Raw genomic sequence first — 25,226 nt, 5'->3', positions numbered from 1 at the left:
CTTGATGCTGCATAAACTTAGATACAAACGCTTTATGGACAAATTTATTAGAAGTCAGACCATCAACAATCTACACAGACTGTTATAACCAATTTCCTGGAATTCCTCCAGGAAATTCTGAGATTGTGGATCCAACTGGGGGAAGAGTCTGGGACCCTGGAGTCAGGTGTCTCCAAGATGGCACTTGGGCAGAAAAGCCATCTTTGGCTGCAAAGAAAAGAGGAAGTATTTCCTGTGTGCCAAAGATGACGCTAAGCACTAGGGATAGGAAGACAAATGAGAGGTTCATAGAAACATAAACCACAAGAGCAATTACTACAGAATTTAAAAGAGGGAAAAGTCCAGTAGTTTGCTGGAGCCAATGTCTACTGGCATCTCCTCTCAGCTTGGAGTTCAGTAGCATCATTGTGGTAGTTTGAAATCAAGTCAGGTGGGAGTATTTACGCCATGGAAATCGGCAAATGCTCCACATGGGGGCTTTTGTGCCCCCAAAGAATGGTTGCTAAACATTTACTAGCATATCACTGACCCTGCCTGTCTTTGGGGTTGGAGTCAGGAGGAGCGTGTGGCACCAAGAACAAGCAGCAGCCACGGAACAGCGTGACTGGGAGGGCCGCTGCTTTGCGCTGCCCCAAACCTTAGCCAGCAGAAGTCAGGACTAGAAGAATGCTCAGGCTTGGTCAAGTGTTGGTTTGGTCTCCAGCTCTGTATTGATTTACAGCTCAATGATTTCTGTGGCCTGGGTGCCTCTTATTTTCAGGAGGTGGTAGAGATTTGAGGAGGGAGAATGAGGACAGGGTGAGTGCTGCAGCTCCTCACATTCCCAGTGGATTGGTTAGGGGTGCTCTTAGAGGGGGCACCCGTGCCTGGAGCTGTGATGATAGCTTTCATCACCCACATGGCATGGGGTTTGCTCTCTATCCTATGAAGCGGTTTCTGATGGGGGCTTTGAGCTTAGTGAGCAACCAGACTGCATTTAAGAAGTCTCTGGGAGCACCAGAGAGCTCCCAAGTGGAGACAGCTACTAATTCTCCATTCCCACTAGGGCCCGCTGAGGACGGGGAACATCTGGGCTCCCCAATCCGGAAGAATGATCCTTAAAGGGTGAGATGCAGAAAGGTCCTACCCCCTCCCTCAGGGACAGGAGTAGAAGAGAGTGAGGAGAGCAATTCTAGAACTATTTGTTTTGGTAATAACCCCATGCGGAGACAGCAGGCCCCAGAGTACCATTAAATACACTGCCACACCAGGGCTGCTTAAAGAGCTTTGGGACAGATATGCTTGTTTAGATGGGGGACATGCACTGCAGACCAAGGCATGACACAGTGTTAGCTGGCAGACACCTCAGAGACACTTTTATCCACTGTACAGATTGGCAACTGAGGCGAGGTGAGGGGAAGGGGCTTTCTTAAGATCACACAGCCAGACAGTGGCAAGTAGACCAGGGACTAGAACTCGGGTCTCTGGAATCTGAATTGCCTGCTCTCTAAATCACCACTGCCTCCTTCCTGGTGATCTAGGAAGCCGGAGGGTTATCCGACAGGAAGAGATAAGGCATCCTGGAAGGTTTGAGAGAGGAAGCCATCTGCACGCAGATCTCTCTCTTTTCATAACCAGGTGCTACTACTTATCAAAATATCACAGTGGCTAGAAGGAATAGGGCAGGAACAGACCTGAGGCTGTTCACCAGACACCGCTTACACCAGGTTCTTTGGGGAAATTGGTGTCAGGATTGTGACTGGTCAGATCTTTGGTCTTCAAGGGGAGAAGGGTGCCAGCTTACCCAGAAGGCAGAGCAGCCAAAGCCTATGCACAGGAGAGGCAGGAGTGGGACCTCTGGAAGGGAGAGGAATGGAAGAGAATCAGTGCTTTGTTCCAGCCCAGCTACCCACACAGAAGGTGCAGTGGTACCTTCACCTATGGCCGACTCATGGGCGGTGGCTTTTTGGTCACATTGCCAGGCTTCTCCCCCAGTTCCAAGATGTGAAGGCTGAGATGGTTCCTCCAAGCCCCACTCAGCAGAGAAGACAGGGTTGGTGGGTCTTCCAGGGTCAAGTGGGGAAACAGGAGCGTCTCACTCTTGAGAGGGAAGTGGCACTTCTCCATGGCAGGCCTGGCGGTGCCCGGGGTCACCACAAAGAGGCGGCAGAGCCATGGCCCACCAGCCACCTGGCAGGCTGGTTGTCTGGTGAAGTTGTTCAGGGCTCGGCACAGGACCCAGTCCTCAGTCCCAGCCAGGTCCACCACCTCCACCGGCGAGCCCAGGCCTGGGAGGTGGAGAAGGTGCCTGGGGGGCATGTAGGTGTGGGTAAAGAGGAGTGTGTAGTGGGTGGGTAGGCTGGGGGATGCGGGGGCATGAACCACCTGCTCCAGGTGCCCCAGGCCAGGCACTAGGCCCCCCTGGTGCAAGCAGCCAAAGAAGAGGGCGCCCAGGACATTGAAGAGGACCAGGGGGCCCTTGCAGGGCACAGGCTGGGTCTGTGGACTACAAAGCAGGACGAGGGGGACTAGGAGGGGGATCAGGAACCGAGCCTCCTGGTGGCTAAAGGCAGAAAGCAGGGCCAGAGGCGTGAAGTAGAGGAGCAGGAGGCAAGACCTGGGGCCAGAGAGCAGGCTCCTGTGCCCCAGAGCCCTCAGGAAGCCCATCTGTGCAAAGGCCCGGCGGCAGGCTTGCAGCTGTAACCACGCCGCCTGCAGGGCCTGGGCATGCAGTATCCCAAAGAGCAGGAAACCGTTGACGGCCAGGTGAGTGAGCCGCAAATGTGTGCCATGCCTTGCCAGGTTCTGAGGATCCAGGTTGTAGTACAAGAAGTTGGCAGGCGTAAGAACGAGGGTGCTGGATCTAGAGGGACTGGAGAAATACCAGCTGTCCACAGCCACGAACACCGCCGCCACGAGGCTCGCTCCCGGGAGCAGCGCCAGTGTTTCCTTCGCAAGCGACCTGAAGCCGGAGTGCGCCGCCCCGCGGCTGCTCCAGAGGAAGAGTGGGACCAGAGCAAAGGCCAGAAACGTGGGCCGGTTGAAGAAGCCAGCAGCCACGATGCCCCCCAGTAGCCAGCTGTGCCCCCACGGGCCCGGGGCGGGCTTCCTGTGGGTGGGGCTCCACGCCAACCTGGGGGACACCACCACCAGCAGCCCTGCAAAGAGCAGTCCCTCGATGGCGTTGGAGAAGGTCCTCGTGTAGAAGACCAGGGTGACGTAGGAGCCGGACAGCAGGACCAGGGCGTTCCAGCGCTCCGCCCCCCACAGAGGGGCCAGGTGGTACACGGCCACGTCCAGGGCAAAGGAGAGGGCGGTGAGGAGGAGTCGGGGCCCCACCAGCAGCACGTAGCCACTCACCGGGCCCCGCCGCGGCCCCCACTGCTCCCAGAGCCTGAGCAGCCAAAAGGCGGAGCCGGAGGTCAGCAGCGGGAAGAGCACCGTGCGGCAAGAGCTGCTGGGGTCAAATTCCCAAGGCCGCGCAGCCTCCACGCCCAGGATGTCCTCTGCGGACAGAGAAGCGGAGCTGAGCCAGGTCCAAGCTCAAAGACAAGGGTTGCAGCCCCAAGATGTTCCCACCCCCTCGTCAGCGTGCCGTGCACACTCCCCGAACTCTGGGGACCGCGGGTTTTACGCCGGTTACTGCTTTATGTTGCAGCGGACCTGACGGTTAGGTAGGCGATAACCCAAAGGGAGGGGCGCCTGGGTGGCTCAGTAAGTTAAGCATCCCACTCTGGATTTTGGATTAAGTCATGATCTCAGGGTCCTGAGATCCAGCCCCGCTTGGGGCTCCATGCTCATCAGGGAGTCTGCATGAAATTCTATCTCTCTGCGCCCCTCCCCCACCTCTAAAATAAATATCACCCCCCACACACCCCCCAAAAAGAAGAAGAAGGTGAAAAGGAAACAAAATCAAAGTCAGATCAATCTGGCTGGGTTTTTCCGTTTTTGGTTTTTTACTGGCTCAGGTTAAAAAAACTGGCAAAGACTGGACCTTTCACCTGAAGAAACAAATCCAGCTGTGAGCCCTATGGCAGGGCCAGCTGCATGTTTCCCCAGTATCCATTGCTTTCTTCCTTCCTTAGTCTCTTCACTTGGGCATTTGGTCAGATATAAAGACTATTTTTCAGCTCTCTTCACAGCTAGGTGTGTTCATGTAATACATTCTGACCAATGGGATGGAAATGAGCAAAAAGTATGTGACATTCAAAATATGCCCTTAAAGGGGTGTCTGGCTCACTCAGTCGGAGGAGCATGTGACTCTTGATCTTGGGGCTGTAAGTTTGAGCCCTACGTTGGGTGTAGAGAATACTTAAAAAAACAAATCTTAAAAAATATATGCCCTTAGAGAGAGCAGGCATGCCCATCTCCTCTCCAGTGGCTGGAAAGACTTCATTTTAGACTTGATGGCTGGAGCTCAAGCAGCCATTTTGAACCATGTGAAGGTTCAAAACTATGAACCATATGGAGGAGGAACCCATGTGCCCACAACATCTGAAAAGCCTCATAGTCCCTGTCAGCCATCCTCTTGATATATTCTATACCCCTCTGCAGATAAATTCTAACAAGTGAGCATTCCAGGCCTGGATTCCCTCACCCCTCAGAAGAACCCAGGAAAGAAAAGTTTCAGTATCTCAGACCACAGCCCTGTATAAGTTTCCCTAAGCACCCGGGAAGCCCCACTCTAAAATCTCTCCACTGAGGAGTCCAAAACAACTTTCATTCTGAATAATTGGTACTGTTGGTCCAAGCAGGAAAACATCAAAGAGGCTGGCATTTCATTAGTACTGTCCAGAAGGTCAATGTCGCTGGTCAGGAAGGAGATGTGAAATCCCCACTTTCAAGTTCTTATTCCAGACAGGCTCATGGATTTACTGCTCAACCCCAAAGACATAGATTCTCTCTCCCCCTGAGTATGCAAACAGCATATCTTTACTGTATGCAGGAAACTTACCTGCCATGACCTCGGGTGACTGGAAGAACTCATCTGGGTGTACGTAGCCTGTCTGTGGCAGGAGACACCACACCAGGCGGAGAAGGCTGAGGCTGGCCCACAGCACACGGAGGGTCATCTTCAGATCAAACTGCTGCCAAGATCCTGCGGATGTCTGGAATGGCTTCTCAGTCTGCTACAGACACTATTCTGGTTCCATGGACCGGCACCTGCTGAGGATAGCCTGTGTTAGTTGTTACAAGGTGAATTATACACCTTGTTACAAGTTGTTATAAGGTGTGTTCAGTTGTCTGAACAAATTCAAAACGGGTCTACAAACAATAAGAGCTGATGTTTACAAATGCTCACTAAGTACCAGGAACCTCACGTGCCTGTCTCACATCATCCTTTCTACAGTCTGGGGCCGTGGGTCTTACTGGAGCCACTTTTTAAATTATTTTATTTTGTGTTTTGTATTTTATTTTTATTTATTTTATTCAGAGAGAGAGAGAGAAAGAGAGAGAGAGCACGAGCTGGGGGGAAGGTAGAAGGAGAGGGAGAAGCAGAGTCCCTGCTGAGTGGGGAGCATGATGCGGGACTCGATCCCAGGACCCTGGGATCATGACTTGAACTGAAGGCAGACACTTAACCAATGAGCCACCCAGGCATTCTTTACTGTCTCCATTTTACATATAGGGAAACTAAGGCCTCTGTTGAGTGACCTGGTTACTTGCCGACCGTATTTGCTAAGTGTCTAAGTATGACATCTGCAGATAGGATTTAGGGTGGCCTCCAAATACGGGTCTCACCGCCCCATTCTGTTCACCAGCTCCTGTCTATAGGCAACCATGGCAGCCTGCCTCTTGCTCTTCTGAGAACTTTGCAACCTCAATGCATTCCATCCATTTTCCTGCAAAAATAAATGACATTTGACCCCACTGTCTCCAGTCACTCCCTCCAACCTTCACACACCCTGAAAGTTACCTTTGGAAGGTGATGAGAACTTACAGCTATGGTCTGGCTGTGTGCGCCCCACCTCACTAAGGTGTTGAAATCCTAATGATTGATGTGATGGTGTGAGACAGGTGAGGCCTTTAGGGTGGAGCCCTCATGAATGGGGATTAGGGTTCTTATAAAAGAGACCCCACAGACTGAGATGACACAATGGGAGGGTGGCTCTGTGCCAGAAAGAGGGCTCTCAGCATGCTGGCGCCTTGACCTTGGACTTGCAGCCTCCAGAAATGTGAGGAATAAATTTCTGTTGTTTCTTAAGCCACCCAGTCTGTGGAATTCTGGGACAGCAGCCTGAGCACATGAACACACTTCCTCCTTGTGGGGATTTTTACTCTCCCAACTCAAGTCAGTAGGACTCTCAGCCGGTGGCATGAAGGACCTCCTTCTCAGACATCAGCACCCTCGTATCATCTCAGGTACACAGAAACACAAGTTTGATTCTCCTCCAAGGATACACGTGGTGACTGTTTTTCCGAATTCGGTATTTTATTTTATTTTAAAGATTTTATTTATTTATTTGACAGAGATCACATGTAGGCAGAGAGAGAGGAGGAAGCAGGCTCCCCGATGGGCAGAGAGCGCTACGAAGAACTCAATCCCAGGCGCCCCCTCACCCCTGACTTTGATATTTTATTTTATTTTTTTAAAAGATTTTATTTATTAATTTGACAGAGAGAAATTACAAGTAGGCAGAGAGGCAGGCAGAGAGAGATAGGGAAGCAGGCTCCCTGCTGAGCAGAGAGCCCGATGCAGGACTCCATCCCAGGACCCCTGAGATCACGACCTGAGCCGAAGGGAGTGGCTTAACCCACTGAACCACCCAGGCGCCCCTGACTTTGGTATTTTAAAGCCTGACCTTCAACAGCCATTGTTCTCAGGTGGAATATGTCTTCACAGAGGAGAGGAGAGAGAGGGAAGCGCCAGAACAGGAATCTAGTAGAGACTGACAAGGAGCCTCTTGATCCTTACTAACACCTCGAGGAGTTTGAAAGATAACTTTTGCAATCTCTGCTCCAGCTTTTGGACTGAATTATACAGATCCTTTTCTCCAGAGCCAGTGAACGAGTATCCCAACTTTTAGAGAGAAGTTGGGGCCAAGCTTGGTGCTGGGATGCAAGCAAGGATTCCATTCCGCCCCAGGCAATGCCCGAAAAAGAACTTCAGTTTCCTCTGTTTTGACCTTAGCCTGTACTTCATCACTGATCAAATTCTTCTTCTTTTTTTTTTTTTTTATGTTCAGTTAGCCACCGTATAGTACATAATTAGTTTTCGATGCAGTGTTCAACAATTCATTAGTTGCATATAACACCCACTGCTCATCACAACACGTGCCCTCCTTAATACCCATCGCCCTGTTACCCCACCTCCCCACCCCCTCCCTGCTGAAATGCCCAGATTGTTTCTCGGGATCTGCAGTCTCTCATGGTTCATCTCCCTCTCTGATTTCTCCCCTTTTGGATTTCCTTCCCTTCCCCTATGATCCTCCATGCTATTTCTTATGTTCCACATCTGAGTGAAACCTTATGATAATTGTCTTTCTCTGCTTGACTTACTTCACTTAGCATAATCCCCTCCAGTTCCACCCCTGTTGATGCAAACGGTAGGCATTCTTCGCTTCTAATGGCTGAAAAATATTCCATTGTATATATGGACCACATCTTCATTTATCCTTCTTTCCAGCTTACCTCCTTTTTTTTTTTTTTTTAGATTTTATTTATTTGTGAGAGAGACAGTGAGAGAGGGCATGAAAGGGGAGAAAGTCAGAGGGAGAAGCAGACTCCCCATGGAGCAGGCAGCCAGACGCCGGACTCTGGGATCATGACCCGAGCTGAAGGCAGTCACTAAACCAACTGAGCCACCCAGGCGCCCTCCAGCTTATCTCTTAACTTGGGCAAAAGACCCTGCCAGCAAAGCACCCCAGGGAGGGGGGGAGGGAGGACCAAACCTACCCCTTCAAGCAATAAGGATGGCCCTGGGCCAGCAAGCCCCATGTGAGTGACCCCAAGACAATGATAGACCTGACCTTTACCACCCACTTGCAGAGTCCACTGTCTTCCCATATTGGCCTTCCTGAAATCAATTCCTTTCCTGTCTCACCACCACTTGCCTCTCAGTGGCTGAACTGGCCTGTTGGGAACCCCTGGAGCCAGGGGTTTGCCCCTCTGCCAGCTCACATGCCCTCACTTTAACTTTCCTTCCAGGCTGGGATTCAAAGTGCACTGTAATTGAACAGCTCACAGGATGAAATTATGGGTTTGGTTTTCGGCCATTTCAGCCCTGCAAATAACAGGAGAGAAGGGTCTCTTTCGGGGCACACAAAGGTCATTTTTTGAAGACCTTGAGCTGGGAATTGGAAGCTCAGCAAAGACATCACATACACTGTCACCCAAAACCTTCTGGGCTATCTCTAATGCCACGTCACTCCATGGACTACCAGTGTTCTCTTTATCACTTGAAATAGAGTCATTAGTGCCTTTAAATCTTATCAGTCTAGAGAACCAATTCCAGAAAACACAAAACCTCTATTCATAAAAGTCAGGAGATTCTGTTCCTCTAGAACCACTTGCGGTAAATAAAGTCTATTTGTCTGTATCGCTAAATAAAGTCTATTTGTCTGTATCGTTCAGGCAGACAGATATATACATATACATTAAGTACATAATGTATATAGAGGAGATATACATTAAGATCAATCTCAAGGAATTGGGTTATGCATTTGGGGAGCTGGCTAGGCAAATCTGAAATCTCTAGGGCATCAGGAAGGGCAGGTCTCTCTGGGGCAGGAGAAGCTGCAGGCCACAGAGAGAAATTTCTTATTCAGGAACACCTTGGTTCATTCTAAAAACCTTTCCACTGATTCTGTCAGGTCTACACAGGTTATCTAGAATAACCTCCCTTATTTAAAGTCAGCTGATGGTGGACTGTCATCGCACCTACAACATACCTTCAACAGCAGCAGGTGTGTGATTAACTGGGGACTATCACTTAGTCAAGCTCACACAAAAAACTGACCACCACCCCCTAAATAATCTGGGGTTTATAACTGTGTTTGAATTTTATTATTTATTTTTCTTAAAGATTTGTTTGTTTGGGGCACCTGGGTGGCTCAGTCAGTTGAGCATCTGCTTTCAGCTCAGGTCATGACCCCAGGGTCCTGGTATCGAGTGCCGCACTCCCTGCTCAGTGGGGCATCTGCTTCTCCCCTGGCTTATACTTACTCTCACACTTTCTCTCTCTCTCTGACAAATAAATAAATAATAAAATCTTTTTTAAAAAATACAAGATTTATTTATTTATTTATTTGAGATAGAGAGTAAGGGTAGGGGCAGAGGGATAGAGTCTCAAGCAAACTCCACACTAAGTGTGGAGCCCGATGAGGGCCTCCATCTCCCCACCCAAGCTCACACCCTGAGCTGAAACCCAGAGAGGGACATGTAATCGAATGTGCCACCCAGATGCCCCTCTGTGTTTGAATTTTGGATCAATGCGATAATTCTTCATGTAACCTACCAGTGACTTGTGTCTTTTACTCAAGATTCTAGTGGGGGGATTCATGCTGTTCCCAGCAGCTGCAGTCCGTCCTCATTGCTCTGTGGTATTCCACTGGGTGGGTATACTAAAATTAATTTACCCTTTGGACTGTTTTTATCTGCAAGAGCATCTCCAGGTGTTGACACATTTTTCTATTCCTAAGCATGCAGCTATAAATACACTCTTATACAAGACTTCTCTGAACTACATACCTAGAAATGGGATCCCTGGGTCTTGGGCATGCATACTTTTAACTTCATTAAACAATGCTCAGTGGTCCTCAGAGGTCCCACCAGCCAGCAGACATTACAGTACCCACTGCTTCAATATGCTTGGGATTGTCTAACAGCTTGATTCTGTGAATCTTGGGGCTATTTACATGCATTTCCCTGATCACTAACGTGGTCCAACACTTTTTCAAATGCTTGTGGAACATTTTTGGTGCTTCCATGGAATTCCTTCTGACCATTTTTTCTTACTATGTGTTGGAATTCTTTATATATTCTTTATATTGGCTGCATGAGAAATACCCTTTTCCAAACTGTGGCTTGAATTCTTAACTCATTTCTAGTCCTATAATGTTGGTTTCTTATGCTTTCTTTTTGTTTCTTGATCCTTTTCACCAACATTTTGTCAACTTTATTAATCTTTTTGAAAAACGGACTTCTGGTTTTGTTCCTCGCTCTTTTTTTTTTCCCTTTCATCTCCTTTTAAATTAATTTTTCTTTTTTGGGGTATCTGGGTGGCTCAGTGGTTTAAAGTCTCTGCCTTCAGCTCGGGTCATGATCCCGAGGTCCTGGGATGGAGCCCCACCTCGGGCCCTCTGCTCGGCGGGGAGCCTGCTTCCTCCTCCCTCTCTGCCTACCTCTCTGCCTACTTGTGATCTCTCTCTCCCTGTGTCAAATAAAAAAATAAAACCTTGTTTTAAAAAAGTAATTTTTTCTTCTTTTAAAAGATTTTATTTATTTATTTGACAGAAGAGAGGGAACACAAGCAGGGGGAGTGGGAGAAGGAGAAGCAGGCTTCCCACTGAGCAGGGAGTCTGATGCAGAGTTCAATCCCGGGACCCTGAGATCATGGCCTGAGCCAAAGGCAGATGCTTAATGACTGAGCCACCCAGGCACCCTAATTTTTCTTATCTTTATTTTTTCATTCTGTTTACTTTTTTTGGAAGATTATTTTTTTGGAAGATTATTTTGGAAGATTATTTTCCATATCCGTTTGATATGGATGCTTAGCTCATTCATTTTGAGCCTTTAACTTTTCAGCTCATTAATATTTGAACCCCTTTTCTATGAGAAATATTTAGGATAATACATTTTTCTTTAAATACTGTGTTAAGGGATCCTGGGTGGCTCAGTTGGTTAAGCAACTGCCTTCAGCTCAGGTCATGATCCCGGAGGGAGTCCTGGGATGGAGTCCCCATCGGGCTCCCAGCGCCACAGGGAGTCTGCTTCTCCCTCTGACCTTCTCTCCTCTTGTGTTCTCTCTCCCTGTTTCTCTCTGAAATAAATAAATAAATGAAATCTTTAAAAAAAAAATAAATACTGTATCACTTGCATCCCACAAGCTATACTATATAATATTTCCATATTTTCATCACCTTTGGTTATCAAGATTTTCTAATCCTGAGACAGAGAAGGGACTGGACTGGGATCCCCTTAGTCCTGACCAGGAAATCTAGTGTTCCTTGATAGTGGAAACCCTCTGCCTCTTGACTAGCATATCTTGCAATAATGCAAAGTAGGATGCCTATAAAAGGAAGGGTTCAAACTAGTCTGCGCTAGGGTGGACCCCAGCGCTGGCCTGTCACTGACCTTTCCCCTCATTATAATACTAAAACCTCATATCTCATATTAATGAGACATCCAATGCCTAAGGAAGCATGTCCTATTCACTGTGTCTGCACACACGACTTCCTGTGTCTCTCTCCACCCTGCACACTCCGATGTCACTCCTTTCCTGTCACAATCTCTTTAAGAACTTCCCCCTGCTTTTGTCTGGAGAGCTGGCAGAAGAACACTTTCCTTTGTGCTGTCTTCCTGGTGCTGGAGCATAAACCCCCATAACAGCCTTGCCTGGAACTTCCTTTTGGCCTCTAATAAATTTCTATTGCTCAGAGACCCCAAGGACCCTTGTTGGTAAAAATTTCATTGTAATTTCTCCTTTGATTAATGCTTTATGGTTGAAGAACTTAATTTTTTTATTAAGAAGTTATTTTTTATAGCAGTGTTATGTTCACTGCAAAATTGAGAGGAAGGTTATAGAGGTTTCCCATATATCCCCCTCCCCCAACACATGCATAGCACCCCCTGCATTATCAACATTCCCCACCAGAGCGAAACATTTGTCATAACTGATGGACCCACCTTGTCATTGTCATCACCTGAAGTCCTCAGTTTACATCACAGTTCACTCTTGATGTTGAATATTCTATAGGTTTGAACAAATGTATGATGACGTATCCACCACTATAGTATTGTAGAGAGCATTTTCACTGCCCTAAACATCCTTTGTGCGCTATTCATCCCTCCCCACCTCTAACATTTAATATGTAAGGGTCCATTTTTGCAGACATTTCATGGATGCTGGAGAACACTATATATCCTCTAGTTACTGGAGACAGAGTTCCACACCTGTTCTTTAGATCAAGTTTCTTGTGTTGCTCAAAACTTTTATATCCTTAATAATTTTCCATGGCTTATTCTACACATCACAGAAATGTGTGTTGAAAGAGCCAATGTGGTAGTGAGCTTTTCTAATTTTCCTTGTGATTTTGTCATTTTTGCTCATTTTTAAAGCTATGTCATTGTTTTTATAAAAGTTTAGAACTGTTGTACCTTATTGGAAAATTGAACATTTTATCATTATACAGTTATTTTTTTAATGTATCTTTTTAAAAAAGATTTTATTTATTTATTTGACACAGAGAGAGAGAGATCACAAGTAGGCAGAGAGGCAGGCAGAGAGAGAGGAGGAAGCAGGCTCCCTGCTGAGCAGAGAGCCCAACTCGGGGCTCGATCCCAGGACCCTGAGACCATGACCTGAGCCGAAGGCAGAGGCTTAACCCACTGAGCCAACCAGGTGCCCCTAACCTTTTCTTAAAGATTTATTTATTTTAGAGAAAGAGTGCATGTGCTGGGGAGGGTGTTGGGAGAGACAAGGGAGATGGAGAATCTCAAGCAAACTCCCCGCTGAGCATGGGCTCGATCTCACAACACTGAGATCACAACCTAAATTGAAATATTAAGAATCAGATGTTTAACTGACTGAGCCACCCAGGCATCCCTATACAGTTATCTTTTTATCTCTCATTTTTTGTCCCTAAAATATTTTCTCTGATATTAATATACTTACATGAGCTTTCTGTTATTTAGTATATACTAGTATAACATTTTAATATTTATTTTTAAATTTTTTCCGTTGGAATCACTTTTAATATTTAAACACAAAAACCAAGGGGTGCCTGGGTGGCTCAGTGGGTTAAGGCCTCTGCCTTCAGCTCAGGTCTATGATCCCAGGGTCCTGGGATCGAGCCCCGCATCAGGCTCTCTGCTCGGTGGGGAGCCTGCTTCCTCCTCTCTCTCTCTCTCTGCCTGCCTCTCTGCCTACTTGTGATCTCTCTCTGTCAAATTAATTAATTAATTAATTAATTAATTTTAAAAAACCACAAAAACCGAGCCCTTTTTTCTGTTTTAGACATATGCACACACACACACACAGGTCTCTAGTAGCCAAAATGGGCAAGAAAATGAGCTCCTGCTCTGTCCTCCATGGTCTCCACCCTGTGGTTAAAGCTGTTGCCAGCCCTTCCTCCTTTCCAACACAGAAATTCACAGCAGCTGCTTTTCAACTATAGCTGTAATGCCTTCTTTATTTCATACCATGTTTATGTCCCTTCCCAACATCTCCATGCTCAAACACAAAAATGGCCAGCGGCACATACTTCCCAGGAGCATCAGTCCCTATGCCTCAGTGGGAGAGAGAGAAGATTCTCCCATCACGAGGGATTTGGCAAAAGGGGTGGGATGGCCAGAGCTGGCGTAACCATCCGCATTACTGCACTCTGGTATCAGAGTGAAAGCAGAAGAAATGGGACAGTGTGGAGGGCACAGTTGCAAGTTGAGAGTCTCCGGGAGACACTGGGGAGAATTCTCCATGGCATGTGTAGAGAGATCAATGTACCAGCATTTAAAAAAAGAAAAAGGAAGAAGACAACTCCAAATAATCAACAGTTCCAACACTGTTGAATTTTCAAACTTGTCCCACCAAGACAAGTCACAGAGTAACAATCTAGATCTTTCCAGGAATTGGAGGTTGAGCCCTTGGCATGCCTCCTGAGAACCCTATGTGAGGCCCTACAAAGTATTTGCCACTGCTGTAGCTGCTGCTGCTCCATTTGCAACTTCTCTGTCTCAAGAACAAGAGGGAGAACGGGGATCGTGAAGGAGGTATCCCAACCCATAGGGCTGCCATGGAATATCTGGTTTCTGAGCCACAAAGACAGACAGATCAAAAGGGGCTCCAGCCCCAGATGGGAGACTTTCTGGGAACATCTGATAGTCTCCACAATCTCTCCAAAAGGGCTTCCTCTAGCTCCTCCTCAGTGTTCTTGGTATCGCCTTTTGATAGCAATTCCTCCAGGGATGGGGTGCCCTGGGGGCTGCCGGTGGTGGCCAGTACTGTAATATTTAATACATTATGTTCTGTGCTTTCACTACGTTATGATTCAGGGTGTGCATTTCTTCTTTTTAAAAAGATTTTATTTATTTATTTGACAGACTGAGATCACAAGTAGGCAGAGAGGCAGGCAGAGAGAGAGGAGGAAGCAGGATCCCAGGGAGCCCGATATGGGGCTCAATCCGAGGACCCTGAGATCATGACCTGAACTGAAGGCATAGGTTTTAACCCACTGAGCCACCCAGGCACCCCTGGGTGTGCATTTCTTTTTAGCATAATTGAAAACGTTTTTGGCTTCTTGACTCTGTGGATAAGGGTCCTTTTCCATCTATAGATAGTATATCTTCCTTTTTTAATTTTTTCCAAATATTACCTCTTTTTTCTTCTTTCTTTATTCTCCCTCTGGAAGTATGATTAAATGTACGGTAGACCTTGTTGGTCTATCTTCCATGTCATTTTAACTTCTACTTTTGTATTTTCTATATCTTTGTCTGTCTGGTCTTTCAACTAATTTCTTCTGCTCTATCTTCCACATCCCTAATCATCCTTTCAGCTGTATTTAACCAGCTGTTAAACCTATTGAGAAGTGCCTGGGTGGCTCAGATGGTTAAGGGTCCTGGGATCTAACTCTGCCTCGGGCTCCCTGTTTAGCGGGGAGTCTGCTTCTCTCTCCACCTCTGCTCTTCCCCCAACTCGTGCACATGCTCTCTCTCTTCTCTCAAATAAATAAAATCTTTTTCTTAAAAAAAAACCTATTGAGGGGCACCTGGGTGGCTCAGTGTGTTAAAGCCTTTGCCTTCGGCTCAGGTCATGATCCCATGGTCCTGGGATCGAGCCCCACATTGAGCTCTCTGCTTGGCGGGGAGCCTGCTTCCTCCTCTCTCTCCCTGCCTGCCCCTCTACCTACTTGTGACGTCTGTCTGTCAAATAAATAAATAAAATCTTAAAAAAAAAAAACTATTGAGTTTTACCTTTCAATTTTATATTTTTCTTTCCTATGAGTTGTTCGATTTTTTTCCACATTTGTTTCTCTTTTGTCATATTTTCAAGGCTCTTTTATTTTTATGTTACATTAAGCATATTTATTTGTTATACTAGATCTGATAATTTCAACATCTAAAGTTTTTTAGGTCTGAATCTGCTGTGCTGTTTCTGCTGGTTCTCACTCATCATGCCCTGTTTACTTCTATATTTACTAAATTATTTTCTTTCATTTACTCCTTGGATATAACCTGTGGGAATTATTTGAGGCCAGGGATGAAGGCAAATTTCTGAATTCCACTGAAAAGGATTTATACTTGCTTCTGTCAGGTACCTGGGGGCATCACAAGTCTGGGACCAATTTTGATCATATTATTGGCTACAGGGTTTTGTTTCTGTTTTCAGAGAAGCAAGTGCCTAATCATGTGAATTCAGGCTAAAAATCTCTATGAGGGCAGGTTTGTGGTTACAATCCCAGAAACAGATTGCCCTACCTGCACCCTGATTCGATTAGCCTAGAGATCCAAAGAAGGCAAGTTTTCTTACAGTCCTCTGGGGATGGAACAGTTTATTCCTAGGTTCCCTTTATACTGAGAATGTAGTCCTCTGGAGTCCCCGTTTTTAGAGAGAATCTCCTGTCAGGCTTCTCTCTCGTGGGCTTTAGGATTTATCTTCCATCCTGCCGGTTCTGAGAGATCACAAAAACCCATGCTCATATGCACTCAGTTGTGCATATGTCCCGAGTCCAGGTCTGGCTTCAAGGCTCTGCAGGCCTCTCTAGGCCCCTGCTCTGGTGACTTAGCATTCCTTATCTTTTGTTCAGCCCACATATTATTACATTTATTATAATAGGTTTTGTACAAATAATACAGAGGAATGCAAGAAGAACTGCCTTTCTTGGAATCTAATGCTAATCAGATTAGGGAGGGCACAGGTTCTCCCCAGAGAAGGTGTGACCACAAGCCTACCTTCAGTCTAGCTTTTTAGCCTGAATTCACATGATCAGGTACTACCCCTCCCACAAGAACAAAAGAACCACCCAAGCCTGGGCCCCGATAATGATTAGAAATGGTCCCAGGCTCAGAATGCATATACAATAATGACATCAGATAGATTATATATGAATTATTATTTCACATTTATTTGTAAAGAGAAGGGTTGGCATAAGAAATAATCACGCTGAGAGATAAGATGGGGGTTGTGAAAAGCTAAGTTAGTTTAAACTATGTCAGGTAGTTTTCAAGGAAGTCATGCACTCAGGAGTCAGCCTTGGTCAGAGAATCTTGTGGTCATTATCTGAGAGGAAACAGGAAACGTGAGAGGACCGTGCTGCAGTCACAGTGGTGCTTTTTCAGGATGTGGTCTCCAAACGCCTACGGGAAATTTGGGTGTCTTCACAATTACTGAAGGTAGATGGGATGGGAAAATGCCATGTCAAGGCCTCTGAAGCTGTTTCTAGAACTGCCGGGAGGCTGCTCCTCCATGTACGGGACAGTGGGTGATCAGGGGACCTTTGGGATAATGACCTGAACATAAGGCCTACAGAACAAGCCAGAGTAGGGACAAGGTAAGAGAGGGACTGGCTGGGATGGCAGAAGCCGACCTCTACTCACCGGCTCTGCCCACACCCACGCCTGTGGCCGGCCTGCTACTTCTCAGAGCTGCGTCTAGCAACCATGGGATTGAGTTTGGTCTCTCTGGGGGCTGTTTGACAATTCAGTGAGGCCTTTTAGTGCCTCTAATATACTTTTAAAGAGGAAAGGCAATTATCTTATGATCTCTCTGATATGAGGAATCTGAGAGATAGGGCGGGGGGTCTGGAGGGTAGGGAAGGAAAAAATGAAACCAGATGGGATCGGGAGGGAGACAAACCATAAGAGACTCTTAATCTCACCAAACAAACTGAGGGTTGCAGGGTGGGTGGGGTAGGGATAGGGTTGCTGGGTGACGGCACTGGGGAGGGTATGTGCTCTGGTGAGTGCTGTGAAGTGTGTAAACCTGGCGATTCACAGACCTGTACCCCTGGGGCTAATAATACATTATATGTTAATAAAAAATAATTTTTAGAAAAAGAGGAAAGGAACCACACAGTGTTTGTTTTATATGCTTCTGTTGCTTAGCACAATATCATGAGCATCTTTCCACATTGTAAGCGCCCCCTCCTACCAGCCACAATCTCCCCATCCTTGCTCCCTCTGTTCTCTTCAGTTGGCACCTTCCCTTCATCATAAGCATGTTTGATTCTCCACCATTCCTAGAAAAACAACGAACCCAAACTCTCTCTGAAGTTGAGCCGCCCTCAATCCGCTATCCCTCTCTCAATGGCCCTGCAAAGGATTCCTTAAAACATCCATGTTCGCCGAATTCGCTCCTCATGTCTCATTGGCTCTGCCCATCTCCACTGCGCTGACACAGCCCTCAAGAGCCTCCTTGCTTTTCCAATTGTCAAACCCAATGACCACTTCAGGCCCCCACCTTGCATATGCCATTTGACAACAGGGAGCCCTTGCGCAATTCCCGTCACCTTCTGCAGTGCCTTCCTATACCACAAAAGGCAGTCAGGAGTCTGCCTGAAACAAAAAGCTGCCTTTTGTAGATCCCCTGGAAGTTGGGTTATACAAATTAGGTTTTAAGAATAGAGAAAGCAGGGGTGCCTGGGTGGTTCAGTTGGTTAAGCATCTGCCTTTGGCTCGAGTGATGATCCTGGGGTCTTGGGATCAAGTACCCCTGTCATGTCAGGCTGCCCGCTCAGCGGGGAGCCTGCTTCTCCCTCTCCCTCTGCTCACTTGCTTACTCTCTAATAGATAAATAAAATCTTAAAAAAAAAAAAAAAAAAAGAACCAGGAAAGCAGATGTGAGACAAGCATATTTCTGCAGTTGGCCTTGTCTTCTCTGGGCAAACAAGGTTATGGGGATATGGAGTTTTTCCTGCAGCAGCTTTCCAGTGTCTGTCCCCAGCTTTGTAGGGACAGAGACACAGCTGCAGTTAGCGCGGTGTCCTGATTCTCAGCAACTAAATATGACTGAGTTCCAAGGGAGCCTTTACATCTGCCCGACTGTCACATGCATGGTGGTCCCTCTCATGAGTTACTTCTGGGGGTTCAGAGTCTCCCCTAGAGGCCCAAATGACAACTCCTTCTCCCAATGCCCCACAATTTTTAGTTCCTGTATATAAATTCTTTTTCTGCTGGCTTCTATTTCTCATACTGAACTCTGGTCATTTGGTACCAGAGGTGGCTGTAGGTAGCAAGCCCTCAAGCATGAGGACTTTCTTACGCTAAGAGAAAGTAACTTGGCACTGGCAGCAGGGGACACCTGGGCTCTGCGTAGGTCTCCTGGGTAGTGGATGCTCTGGGCCATGGCTCTGAGCAGCACAGCCTCCCCAAACCCCTCCGGTGTTTGTCCCCACAGCCTTCTAGAGCTTCTCAGTCCCCGAGCTTTACCACACCAGCGAAACCATCCTGCACTCACCTGCTTTTCCATCTTGACCCTGTGTCTCATTCTGATTTCATCCAGTGCCTCCACATTGAAGGGCCCCTCGTCACCCTTCTTCAGGACCTGCTGGGCCCCAGGTCCCAGCCCACAATTGGGTCCACCCTGTGGGGGAAGGAGAACCATGAAAGGGTCCAGACACATGCTCCCCTGCCTCCCACAAGAACAGACAGACAGACATACATGCATGGGGAAAAAAAAGAAAATGAAGACAACAACTAGCAGTCTACCTTCCATGTCCAAAACTTTTTGGCAAAACAAGGATATTTTCTGGCAAATCAAAACTGAAAGATCTCCACAAGCAGACTCTCAGAACATTCCAAAGGACATAATATATATATTAGGCAGAAGGAAAAATGATGCGGGAGAGAAGGTCTGAGATGGAAGCAGAAATAAGGAGCAGAAAATTTGGTCATTAGAAGGGAGACATCTGGGACATAGAAGCCAAGTAAAAGCTTTCCTTCCTCCTTTTGTTTTTCTTCTGGCAAGTAAGGTCAAGGCGATGGGTAAGTTTTATTCCTTTCTTTCTCTCTTTTTTAAAAGATTTTATTTATTTACCTGACAGAGAAAGAGAGGGAGAGAGAGAGCACAAGCAGTGGAAGCGGCAGGCAGAGGGAGAGGGAGCAGCAGACTCCCTGCCTAGCAGGAAGCCTGACTCAGGGCTCCATCCCAGGACCTTAGGATCATGATCTGAGCTGAAGGCAGACCCTTAACCAAGTGAGCCACCCCGGTGCCCTGATGGATAAGTTTTTTGATGTAGTGTTCCTTGTTAATTCACCAGCTGTGTGGGTGCTGGCAGGCAGCTGGGGTGGTTTGGCCTAGGCTGACCAACTCTTGCATCACAAACACAGCACTGTGCTCTGGAAGTCAGCAGTTCCGGTGCTGGCCTCCTGTGTCGCCTTCTCCTAACAGAGCCACAGAGGCAGCAGCTCCTATGGAGGGTCAGTCTTGCAGTGTTCTGGAAGTCAAGATCTTGACCATCCAGAAGCTCCCAAGGTTCATAAGCAACTACTTCCCTATATTAAATCCCATGGTGATTCCAGTTGTTTGGAGACAATATCAACAACAAAAACTTTGATTCACACAGGCTTTAACAATTCATTACATCATATGACAAGACCACCAAAGCTTGGTGCCAGTGGGGCTCCTTTGCTACTTTCCAGTGACCCTTGTGGTTTCTGCCTCTTTGTGTGGACATGGTCCTCAGGCTGGTAGCAAGACAGTTTGTCTCCGCCATTCCATCCAGACATGACAACACTGAGAGAAGTCTATAGATTCCTCGTGTATCACTTTTATTGTTGCTTCTTTTGCAACAGTTTTATTCAGATATAATGAATATTTTATTCAGATATAGTGAATATAATAATTCATTCACTCAATTAAAGTGTTCAATTCAGGGGTGCCTGGGTGGCTGGTCCATTAAGTCTGACTCTTGATTTTGGCTCAGGTCTTGATGTTAGGGTTGTGGGAGTGAGTCCCACATGGGGCTCTGTACTCAGCACAGAATCTGCTTGTCCCTATCCTCTCTCTCTCTTCCTCGAATAAATAAATGAAAGTGTTCAACTCAATAGCTTTAGTATCTTCACATATTTGTGCGACCATTGCCTCCGGTCAATTTTTATCTTTTTTTTTTTTTTTAAACATTTTTATCATTTGACAGAGAGGGAGCTCACAAGTAGGCAGAGAGGCAGGCAGAGAGAGGGGGAGAAGCAAGCTCCCTGCTGAGCAGAAAGCCCGATGCGGGGCTCAATCCCAGAACCCTGACATCATGACCTGAGCCGAAGGCAGAGGCTCAACCCACTGAGTCACCCAGGCGCCCCACCTCTGGTCAATTTTAGAACATTCTGATCACCTCAAGAAGAAAATGCATACCATTGATTCAATCCCATTCCCCTGCCACCACCTCAGCCCTAAGCAAGTGCTACCTACTTTCTCTCCCAATTTCCCTATCTCCCAGATTTCCCTATTCTGGACTTTCATCACTAGAATCATACAGTATGTGGCCTTTTGTGGTTTGCTTCTCTCACTTAAAATGATGTTTTCAGGGGCGCCTGGGTGGCTCAGCGGGTTAAGCCGCTGCCTTCGGCTCAGGTCATGATCTCAGAGTCCTGGGATCGAGCCCCACATTGGGCTCTGCTCAGCAGGGATCCTGCTTCCTCTTCTCTCTCTGCCTGCTTCTCTGCCTACTTGTGATCTCTCTCTCTGTCAAATAAATAAATAAAATCTTAAAAAAAAAAATAAAATGATGTTTTCAGAGTTCATTCATGCTATAGCCTGTGTCAGTACTTATCTGCTTTTACGGCTATATACAATTCCACTGCTTGTATATAGCATACTTTGTGTATCCATTCATCTGTCAATGAACATTTGAGTTGTTTTCACCTTTTGTCTATTACAAATAACGCCACTATAAATATCTGTGTGTAAGTTTCTGTGGGACCTAATTTATTCATTTTCCTAGGTATTATACCTATGCTGGGTCATATGGTAACCCTACGTTTAATTGTTTGAGGAACTGCAAGATTGTTTTCCAAGCGTCTGTTCCTTTTTATGGTCCCATCAGCAATGCATAAGGGTTCTAAATTCTCCAAATCCTGGCCAACATGTGATGTTATCTGACTTTGATTCTAGTCATCTTAGTGAGTGTAAAATGATATCTCCTTGTGGTTGTCGTCTTCATGGGCATTTTTTTTTTTTTTAAATCAAAGAAATCTTCTAGAAGCTCTTCAATAGACTTTCCACCAGGCCCCATTGACCAGAAAGGGATCAAATACACTCCATAAACCTTCACTGGCAAGGGCAATGGGATAACCAGGGGCAACTGTGCTGCTGGTTTCGAGCTGGGGCTGTGGGCTACCTTCTCTGAGACACACAGAATCCAGAACATGCTGACCCTGACAACATCAGGTTCTGTTAGGGAGGAGGAAGAAGACAGAGGATCAGTCAGCTGTGTGGCTCCTACATATGGCTTCCTCGGCACCAAGCTCTGGTGGCTTTCCTCCTTCTTCTATAACCATTTGTTTTTATGCTGTTCTTCCTCTGTCTACCCCTGAAATGCCAGGGCTCCTGGTGTTCAACTTCTACCCTTCTCAGCCTCTACACTCTTTTTGGATTATCTCATTTACTCTCCTGGTTTCAACTTCCATTTGATGACTTCTGAAATTGCTTCTTCTCTGAGCTTCAGATTTACTGATAATAAATAATAACAATGATAAGAGAGTTGCCATTTTTCTATATGTATTTTTTCCCAGACACCGCACATTGTCTCCTTTTATTCTCATTTTATCCCAACCCTAAAATTCTATTACTGTTGCTATCTTATGGATGAATTAACAGGTTTAAAGAAATCAAGTTTCTTGCCCAGTGAGACAGAACTAGTAGGTTCAGGAAGGTAGGCGCTGGACCCAGTCTGTTTGAGCCTGGAGCCTGGATCTTGGAGCCACTGCCTGATAGGCTTCTGCTCCCACATCAAACACAGGGAAGCCAACCAGAACTCATCACTTTCCCGACAACCAGCCCTGCCCTCATCCCCTACAGCAGGGAGGGAATGACCGTTTGCCCAGTTATTCAGTCCAGAAATCCAGGGGTCATCTTCCTTCTTCACCCCTTCACTAAGTGATACTGATTTTCTTTCCTCACTTCTTTCCTGCCCCCCTCCCTCCCTTCTTCCCTATCATCTCTACACCCAAAGTGGGGCTCAAACTCACTGAACTCACGACCCCACAATCAGGAGTGGCATACTTTACCAACTGGTAATGGCTTACAAGGCCCACCAGTCCCCACCAGCCCCACTCTCACCCCTGTGGGTGCAGAACTTGGCACTCCAGAAACATTATGTCCTTCTGTAGTTAACCCCTTCTGTCCTGCCTTCTCACCCCAGTGCCTCTGCTCACCTTGCTTCCTTGGCCAGATATGCTTATAATATAAAGGTTAAAACCCTCTTTGGAGTCCTAGGCCCAGTTTCAAATCCTTGCTGTCACTTGTTCATGACAAAAATGAAGTTAACAATAGTACCTACCTCAGAGCTGTTGTGAAGACAACATGAAAAAACAAACATAGGGATGCCTGGGTGGCTCAGTCAGTTAAGCATCTGCCTTCAGCTCAGGTCATGATCCTGGGATCCTGGGATCCAGTCCAACATGGGGCTCCCTGTTCAGCGAGGTGTCTGCTTCTCCTTCTCCCTCTGCTGCTTGCTCTGATAAATAAGATCCTAAAAAACAAAACACAACAGTGGTTTCTTTCATTATTCATTTTGCTTCAACTGCTGAGATCCCCCAGAAGCCCTCCCCAATCTCATTTCCACAGAGTCCTGTACTTCAGGACAAGGGTGCAGACCCTTGGCTCTGTCTGATTGCTTCTCAGCCTCTTCTGGTTGAGATTCCTCCAGGTCTGGGATCTGCTGGTACACATCTCAGCCCCTAGAATCGACCCGGTGTGCTTACTGTGGGGCGGAGGTCAAGGACAGAGTCGGAGGTCCCCAGAGGAGCTGACCACGCAGCAGGACACTGAACTTAACAAGTGCGGTAAGTTCTCCAGAAAGACCAGGGTGCGGCTCCACTGCGGCTCCCCCGGCGGAGGCGAGGCTGCAGGACTGGTCCCTTCCACCAGGTGTTCAAGGGGGAGGAGCCAACCACACACGGGGTGTGGCCACTACTCACCTAAACCCAATCAGGATACGAGGCTGCTCATGCCTGCCCAGGAGCACGCTAAACTACCCGCGTGGAGATCCAGTCCTGCGGCCTCAGCTGTGTGGCCCTCTCCAGGACGGGGATGAAGGGAGGGTTGGGGGAGATGGGGGCAAAGTGACTGTCTCCAGGAGGGCAGTGGAACAGCAGGTTCTAGAATAAAGGGACAGCGCCCGGGGCCACGGAGCTCTAATTGCGGGGCCGGGAAGCCGGCGCTGATAACCACAGACGAGGGGCATCCCAGCGCGTGTGCGGGGGGGTTGTGTGAAGGCGGGCATTAGGGAGAGACCATCTCGGTGGCAGGGGTACTCTGAAGCGGAAACCACTGCTCCGGGAGCGGGGGTGGCGGGGAAGCTGCTGACGAGATCGCTTCAGTGGGGCGAGAGGACGGGAAGGGAGACCGCGCGGCTCCGGAGAGCTGCGGGTGTGCAGAGACACTAGCCTTTCTCGCTGAGTCAGAGGGCGGGGCCGGCTCTCGGTGCCCCATCTCTCTCCCGCGCCCACTGCTCGGCCCTGGGGACACAGCTGTGAGCGAGCGTGGTCCACAACGGCAGCCATGGTGTGGTGGCTTCTTCTAAAGCCAAGGAATGTCCTTACCTTCAAACTCAGACTTTCTCAACAAAGCTCTGGGGCGCCGCTTTACGGGGTGGGGCGGGGGGATCCCACGGTTCCACCCCTTCTGGGGACCCAGCATTTCGAACAGGTTTTAAAGACAGCAGGACAGGGAGTGTCGGAGGAGGCGGCCCCAGCCCAAAAGCCAAAGGCATCTTCAGATAAGACGCGCAAGGACCGTGTTCCTCAAGGCCAAGATCTTGTCCAAACTCTAAAGCCCATCGCAAGGGCATAGGGCAAGAGCGGCTGTCCTGAGTCCGTTTGCCTGTTCGGCGTCGATTTCATCCTCATATCGACCCTGAAGGCCCCAGTAAGCCCTGCAGGGCACCCCACCCTGGACGCCTAGGGAAGCCTGACTCTGGCTTCCTTCTTCCCCAGGTTGGCCAAAGGAACCCGTGTTTATCCTTTCATTAAGAGAGAATGCTACACAGGGCACGGAACACACCTGCGGGAGCGTGGAAGGCACTAAGGGATCCCCACTGACTGGCATGTATTCATGAACAACCTGTGACCGCAGGACTCCCATCTGCAAAACGGGAACTCTGCTCTGTATGGGGAATTTCTGGGTGTTAATAATTGTGACACTGGTTCCCGGTTTTATGAGGCCTAAGTGTCTGAGGGTGAAGAATGACGTTCAGAAGTAACGGTGAAGGATGTCCCCCTTAAGGAAAACCGCAGCCATTTTTGCCACAGAGTATGTTCGCCATCCCCCTCCCCCGCGAAGGTCCAGACCGACACCAACCAGAGCAGTAGGTGCTCACTCTCAGGGCTACCTGAGCCTCCTGGACTACAAGCTTTTGCCCTTGTCCCTGCGCGCATGCGACTCCGGGGCAAAGAGCCCATCCTCCCAGTCTGTGAAAGGGCAGGCATGACCCGAAGTGCACCCGGCAGGACCGGAAGTGGAGAGTCTTCTCGCCTGAATTAATGCAGATCTTTCTGTGCTTCACAGACTGAGTGCTGAGCACTTTGCAGCGTCTTTTGGGTTTGTCCTCACGGGGACCCTGGGAGGTAGCACGATATTCCCATTTTATAGATGAGGAAAGTGAGGCTCTGTAAAGTTGCAGAACTACCAAAGAACAACAGCTCCTACCAGGAGAGGAGTCAAGCCTAGGCCTCTGTCTGGGTCCCAGGCTAGCGCTCTAAATAAAGTATACTCACGGCCTCACCTCGCTTTCTCGAGAAGGCGTCACGGACAGGCTCCTGTCTCCCCTAGGCTGGGTCCGGTCAGTGCTCAGAGCCCGCAGTCCCGGGTCTGGGGGAAACTGACCGCCTCACCAGTCTGGAGCATCTGCTCATGTCCTGGAAACTAGCAAAAGTGG

At 47.7% G+C, this 25,226-nt stretch overlaps 1 protein-coding gene across 4 annotated transcripts; it reads right to left on the bottom strand.

Annotated features, from left to right (window-relative positions):
• Positions 1 to 31: 31 nt before the first annotated feature.
• PIGZ (phosphatidylinositol glycan anchor biosynthesis class Z) lies at positions 32 to 22,689 on the bottom strand. Of its 4 annotated transcripts, none has more exons than XR_006609209.1 (5): positions 22,629 to 22,689; positions 18,590 to 18,715; positions 4,934 to 5,142; positions 1,784 to 3,485; positions 32 to 207 (listed from the first exon to the last, which is right to left on the bottom strand). XR_006609209.1 is itself a non-coding variant. In XM_013052628.2 (5 exons), the coding sequence occupies exons 4-5, from the start codon at positions 5,049 to 5,051 to the stop codon at positions 1,918 to 1,920; spliced, it is 1,686 nt and encodes a 561-aa protein (XP_012908082.1). In that variant the 5' UTR covers positions 5,052 to 5,142; positions 11,827 to 11,890; positions 18,590 to 18,715; positions 22,629 to 22,689; the 3' UTR covers positions 32 to 1,917. The 4 variants fall into 4 exon arrangements, 3 of the variants coding, with proteins under 3 accessions (XP_012908082.1, XP_012908080.1, XP_012908081.1); XM_013052628.2 differs by adding an exon at positions 11,827 to 11,890 and having other exon boundaries at positions 32 to 3,485; XM_013052626.2 differs by having other exon boundaries at positions 32 to 3,485; positions 4,934 to 5,145.
• Positions 22,690 to 25,226: the final 2,537 nt, after the last annotated feature.

Source organism: Mustela putorius, unplaced genomic scaffold (assembly GCF_011764305.1).
Source record: "Mustela putorius furo isolate JIRA1106 unplaced genomic scaffold, ASM1176430v1.1 tig00003834_pilon_pilon_pilon, whole genome shotgun sequence".
Lineage (NCBI taxonomy): Eukaryota > Metazoa > Chordata > Mammalia > Carnivora > Mustelidae > Mustela > Mustela putorius.
This window is presented reverse-complemented; position numbering and strand designations above follow the sequence as displayed.